We start from the raw sequence: 6,042 nt of genomic DNA on the forward strand, positions 1-6,042 counted from the left end.
AGCCGTCGCAGCCGTGGGTGTCCGCGGCGTTCGCGGCCGTCAGCGCACCGCTGCCCGAGTGTGGCTTGGACGCAGATGGCGCCGCGCCGCCAGCGCTGCTGCCGCCGCCGCCGCCGCCGGGCCAGCCTGCGCTGACCGACGCGGTGGTGCCGCGCGTGTGGTCAACGGAGGGGCAATGCGAGGGGATGACGCGCCAGAGCGGCGGGACAGAGCGATGCCGGGTGCATCGCAATAGCCCGTACGCAGTCGCGGCACCGCTGCGCCGCGGCGAGCGGTACTGCGGCCACCATCACCCCGACAAGTTCACCGGGGTGCAGTGCGCAGGGCAGCGCAAGCACGGCAAGGGCCGATGCCGAGTGTGGAGCGGTTGCTGCTATGCCGATGCCGCCCCGCTCCGTCGCGGCAGCCCCTACTGCCACCACCACCGCGTGCGCTGCGTGGGGCTGACGCAGTCCGGCGCGCGCTGCACCGTGACGAGCTCCTCCGAGAACGTGCACGCGCAGCCGCTGCGCGACGGCGAGCTGCACTGCGCACACCATCAGCCCGCGGCGCCATCGTCGCTTGCTCCATCGGCGCCCTGTCCACGCGCCGCGGTCAGCGATCGGGCCATCGTGCTCGGTAGCAGCGAAGATTTCGAGGGCCCGGACGGGCCGCTGCCGCCATCCATCGCGATCGTTGAAAGCGAGGCCAGGCTAGAGCAGGGCAACTGCCTTACGCAGCTACTCCGACGCTTCCCTGCACTTCACTACACCTCGATCAAGTACAGTGACCCCACACTCCCCCACTTGTGGGTGCTCCCGCTCGAGGGGCAAACGGCACAAACGGGCCGGCTCGCGGACTTCATGGTGAGCTTAGGGCTCACTGTGAGAGAGCAAGACCTTGACTACGAGAGCTCCGATGACGATGCAGCCAGCGATGTCGACAGCGCGCGTTGCGATGAGCCGCTGGACCCTGACGTAGAGGCGGAGTTGCCCGATTATTTTTAATAGGCATTGCGGCTAGAATGAATATTCGGTCGCGCCAAACGGGCTTCTTGGGTGGAAAGAAATGCCACTGGCGGCTTATGCCCGGTTACTCAAGAATTGGTTTCTTTGCTGGTTGCTCGCGCTCGAACCGAACCCAGCCGTGTAGATTGCCGTGATGGGCGTCAAGGGCCTCAACTCTTGGATCGCGGCCTCCTTTCCCGGCGTGATGCAGCCGGCGGCACAGGGCGGCAAGGGAAAATTCAGCCGGCCAGCGCCGCCGCCCTGCCCATACGACCACGTGATGCTCGACGCCAACGGCATCGTACACCGGGCGTGCAGGAGCCGCAGCAGCGAGAGGGAGGTGATCCGCGCCATCGTGTGCGAAATCGACGCCGTGCTGCGTGCCTACCCGGCTCGCGAGTCGGTGCTCATCGCGCTCGACGGCCCGGGGCCGCTCGCCAAGCTCCTCGAGCAGCGGAAGCGGCGGATTGAGAGGGTGCTCAAGGCTGGGCGCGACGCCGAAGCTGCCGTCGTCGGCTCCAAGGAGTACCTTCGCCGCGCCGAGATTGCGGAGCGCGAGGGCCGCCCGTTCCCGCCGTCGGTGAAGAAGAAGCGGCGCCGCGGGACGGACTCGCTGCAGGTGACTCCCGGCACCGGCTTCATGCTGCGGCTGCGGCGGGCTCTGGACTGGTACGCCGCCTCGCGGCTCGCGGGGGAGGGCGGCCTCTTTCGGGGCGCCAAGCCGCCTCTCTTCTACCTGTCTGCTGCGGACGTGGCCGGGGAGGGCGAGATCAAGCTGCTGCAGCACCTCCACTGCCAGCTGCGGCTGGTCGGTGGGGCTCGGCCCACCTTCCTGCTGGTCGGGCCGGACGCGGACTTGCTGCTGCTCGGTCTGGCGGCGGGGAGCCGCTGCGACGTCCTCACCACGGACGCCGACGGCTCGCGCCGCCTCTTCTCGGTCGAGGAGCTGTGCAGCTGCCTCGAGCGGCAGGTCCTCGAGCGGCGGGTCGGTGAGTCGACACTGGCAGCCGAGCGAGAGGGGAGAGAAGTGACAGCGGCGAAGCGTCGGTAGTCGGGCGCGCCCTCGGCGCTCGCGCTCCTCCTTCACGCCCGCTACACCCCACCCCCCAGGCCGCTACACCCCACCCCCCAGGCCGCTACGCCCCACCCCCCAGGCCGCTACGCCCCACCCCCCAGGCCGCTACGCCCCACCCCCCAGGCCGCTACGCCCCACCCCCAGGCCGCTACGCCCCACCCCCCAGGCCGCTACGCCCCACCCCCCAGGCCGCTACGCCCCACCCCCCAGGCCGCTACGCCCCACCCCCCAGGCCGCTACGCCCCACCCCCCAGGCCGCTACACCCCACCCCCCCAGGCGGGCCGAACGGGCAGCCGCAAGGCGGCAGGAGCGGGCGGCGAGGGGCGCGGGGCGGCGGCGGACGTGGCGGCGGCGGCGGTGGCGGCGAGACGGCTTCGGGGGAGGTGCGCACGGCTTGTGCGGGAGGCTGCTTGGCGGGGTCGCCTGCGGGCGTGTGGCTCGGGAGCGGGCTGCAGCTCGACTTCCTCGTCATCGCTTTCCTCCAGGGCAACGACTACCTGCCAAAGCTGCGAGGCGCCGCCTCCCCCGCCTCCCCCGCCTGCCCCGCCTCCCCAATCCGCCGGGCCCGGTGCCCTCGCCTAGCGAGCCGCCCCTGCGCCTGTCGACGACAGGCGCGCAGCTGCCGCGCATGTGGAGCCGACTCGTGTCGCTCCTCCGGTCCGCGCAGTGGAGGGGGACGCACTCGCTCTCGCCCGGGCAGGACATGGCCGAGACACGTCCATGACGTGTCCGCGACATGTCCCGCAGGCAGCACCTCCTCTCGCCCGGGCCGCGGAGAGTCTCCATCAACCTTCGCCTCCTCGTCGCCCTGGTCGCCGGCACTGCGGCCGAGGCGCGCGGTGGGGGCTGCGACGACGAGGAGGAGGACGAGGAGGACGACGACGACGACGAGGAGGAGGAGGAGGTTTGCGGTCATGGCGTCGACGGGGAGGAGGCGGAGGAGGCGGAGGAGGCGGAGGAGGCGGAGGAGGCGGAGGAGGGGGCGCGGGAGGAGGCGGGGTGCGACACGCCGGCCGCCCCGAATGGCGGCGCCATCGCCAGAGTGTGCAGTGGCTGCAATCGCAAGGGCGGCGGCGGGGTGAGGGCGCCGCGCGCGTCGAGCGACGCGGCGGGCTACCTGCACTGCCTCGCCTGGTGCGCCGCCATGTACCTGGGCGGCTCGTGCCCGGACTTCGGCGTCTCGTACTCGGCGCACCGAGCGCCGACCGCGCGCCAGCTCGCCAGCCACCTGCAGGAGAGGGAGGCTGCGCTCGGCGCTCCTTACAAGTGCTGCCCTTCCCCGCACCCGCCCTGGCCTTGACCGCCCCCTGACTCGGCAGTGACTCGGCAGCGACTCGGCGATGCGTGCCGCCCCAGGCCAAGCGCAATCTCCCCATACTCCCCATGTCTCCCCACATCTCCCCAGGCCAGAGTACGAGCTGCCCAGCGTCGCCACCGCGCCGCTCTCCCCCGACGTGTTTGCGCTCTGCCTGCTGCCCGCCGCAGCCGTCGAGTACTTGCCGCGGCCGCTGCAGCCGCTGATGGACGCGCGCGGGCCGCTGGCGGACATCTTCCACGCCTCGGACGCGGCGCCGGACGGGCTGGTCGAGCGGGTGGCAAGAGCCGTCGCCGCCGTGCCTCGCTTCGCCGGCTGGCTGGCCGACGAGGCTGCCGCGGTGGAGCCGGGGCTCGTGTCTGTGTACGCGGCTCGAGCTTGCCTCCCGGCGCTTGGCGGAAGCCGCCTGACGCCGCTGCGAGCCATGCCTCCCGCGCCGTTTGGCGGCGGCGGCGGCAAGGGCGGCGGCAAGGGCGGCGGCAAGGGCGGTGGCAAGGGCGGCGTCGGTGTCTGCGTCGCACGGCAGGAGCCAGACACGGGCGGCGCGGCGCTCGAGCGGTGGGCGTGGGAGGGGACAGGCGAGGGGCCGGCCTCGGGACGCGCGGCGGCCGCTCCGGTCACGGCGCGGCTCGGCAGCGAGCTCCTCCGGGTGCTCCTCCCCGACCTCGAGGAGGGCGAGGAGGTGGCGGCCACGGCGGCGGCCTCCGTGGCTGCCACGGTGGCGCCTCCGGTCCCGTGCGACGCCACGCCGCCGGTGTCGGTTCTCGCCGGTCGGCTGGCTGCGCTGCACAGCCAGGCGCAGGCGACCGCGCCGCCCTCGCCCGGCCAACTCCCTCTCCCACCGCCCAGCTTCCAAGTGCCGGCGCGCGCCGCCGCCCCGAGCCCGAGGTAAAACTCGCGATGTGTGCAAGTTTACTTTCCACAACACAGCACACATGCTGAGGTGACGCAGTCTCGTGAACCGTGCGCATGACTTACGAAACACGGCGAAACGGGGCCATGGCCGACGCTCGCGATGGCCCGTCCGTTGCGGCCAGGCTCAAAACCTGCTGTGCGCGCAAGCCACAGGAGAGGCGGTGGCGCCGCAAGACGAGGCGATGATTCGCATCCTCTCGCAGCTCGCCGTGGAGCGCAACTGGTGGAGCTTCAGCGTCAACCCGACGCCCATGGGCAAGCAGTTCATTGTCCAGCCCCAGTCCCAGTGGGAGAGGGACAGGGAGCGGCAGCAGGCCAAGGAGGGCAGTGCCCCACCGCAGCCTGTGCCTGCTGCCACCTCCGCCGCGGCACCGCCCACAGCACCACCTGCCGCCGCTGCAGCTCCGGCAGCAGCACCGCAGGCACACCCGCAGCACCAACAGGTGCAGCAACCCCAGCCCAACGAGTCGCCCGAGGAGTGGACCAGGGTTGGGAAGGGCGGCATGCCGGACAGGTTCACCATGAGGAACCCTGGCCGCAAGCCGCCGGGCAAGGCGGTCAAGCGCAAGCCTGACCGCCAGCCCGCACCCAAGGGAGGTGGACCCCCACCCCCCTCTCCCAAGGTGAACAAGAACAGACTGAGCGCGCTGGGCACTGGCCCTTCTGGCACCAACGGGAGCCACGAGCGCGCACCGCCGCGCTCCCCCTCCCCCTCCTCGCCGCCTGCCAAATCACCGCGGCCGTCTGTGCCTGCTTCCGAGTATGACTCCGAGTTCGACTTTTCCGACGCTGAGGCGCAGGATAGGACGGCAGGGGTCGTACACGACGAGGCGCAGGATAGGACGGCAGGGGTCGTACACGACGCAGTTCAGCAGGCTGTGATGCAATACGGCTATGACGACGAGCTCTTCCAGGCGTGGAGGGACGGCGAGATACGGCGAAAGGACTTGCCGGAGGAGGTGGTGGCTATGGCTTTGGACCTTTGCGAGAGGTGGCGAGCGGAGCAAGAGCGGTGTAGGCGCGTCCACGCGGCGCAGCCGCTCTCCCGCGACCCCGGCCCCTCTCGTAGCCGCAGCCGTAGCCGCAGCCCCAACTCTTGCCGCTCTTCCGTGTCGGGTTGTGACGAGGGGTGAGGGGACACGGATTGAAGATCCCTCACACCAAGATCGTGCAGGGCGGGGACACACGTCCCTAAATCCCATCTCGTCTCAGAGTTTGACCGTTTTATTTATTTTTTATTTACACCGTGCGCCGTGCGGACGGTGTGTGAAGGGTCGTGAGACTGATGATGCTCCTTCTCGACTTACTCTAGGGAGCGGTCACTCGCTTGCTTTTTTAACGATGCCATCGGCAAAGAGGACGCGCGCGTGAGGCAATGGAGCGCGGCGAACGCCAGCATCGAGGGGAACGAGAGCGTGATGGAGCGAAACGACATAAAATCGAGCAGAAACACAAGACTGTCCAGACAGGACTAGGACCAACAAGACATGTCTTGTGACGACGGGCACTGTGGGTGTGGAAGTGTGAACGTCTGCGCTGTGGGGGAATTATGCCCTCGGGACCACTTTTTTTCGCTCCAGCCCTGTGCGCTGCGGGTCTTCACAGTAGACCGCAGGGCTACGAAGCCTTCATTCACACTCCAAGGGGCCCTGGGGAGCGGTTTAGCTGCTGGGCGGACTTCAGGGTGGTGCTCACACGACCAAAAGGAATCGACGCGATGTACAAAGCATTCAAGAAGAGGAGAAAGAAG

The 6,042-nt window shown here is 69.8% G+C and overlaps 2 protein-coding genes across 2 annotated transcripts; both read left to right on the plus strand.

The window, feature by feature from the left end:
- Window positions 1–185: 185 nt before the first annotated feature.
- On the plus strand, window positions 186–986 carry EMIHUDRAFT_246824 (Hypothetical protein; the record flags this gene model as incomplete). Its single annotated transcript, XM_005765794.1, has 1 exon — window positions 186–986. One exon carries the CDS (start codon window positions 186–188, stop codon window positions 984–986), a length of 801 nt encoding a protein of 266 aa, XP_005765851.1.
- A 2,585-nt stretch (window positions 987–3,571) lies between these two features.
- On the plus strand, window positions 3,572–4,366 carry EMIHUDRAFT_371078 (hypothetical protein). Its single transcript, XM_005765795.1, has one exon. The coding sequence runs from the start codon at window positions 3,583–3,585 to the stop codon at window positions 4,267–4,269; it is 687 nt and encodes a 228-aa protein (XP_005765852.1). The 5' UTR covers window positions 3,572–3,582; the 3' UTR covers window positions 4,270–4,366.
- Window positions 4,367–6,042: the final 1,676 nt, after the last annotated feature.

This window comes from Emiliania huxleyi, assembly GCF_000372725.1.
Source record: "Emiliania huxleyi CCMP1516 unplaced genomic scaffold EMIHUscaffold_531, whole genome shotgun sequence".
NCBI classification, from domain to species: Eukaryota; Haptophyta; order Isochrysidales; family Noelaerhabdaceae; genus Emiliania; species Emiliania huxleyi.

Coding starts and splice junctions, on each gene's coding strand:
- EMIHUDRAFT_371078 (XM_005765795.1), top strand. CDS start 3,583: ATGGACGCGCGCGGGCCGCTGGCGGACATCTTCCACGCCTCGGACGCG.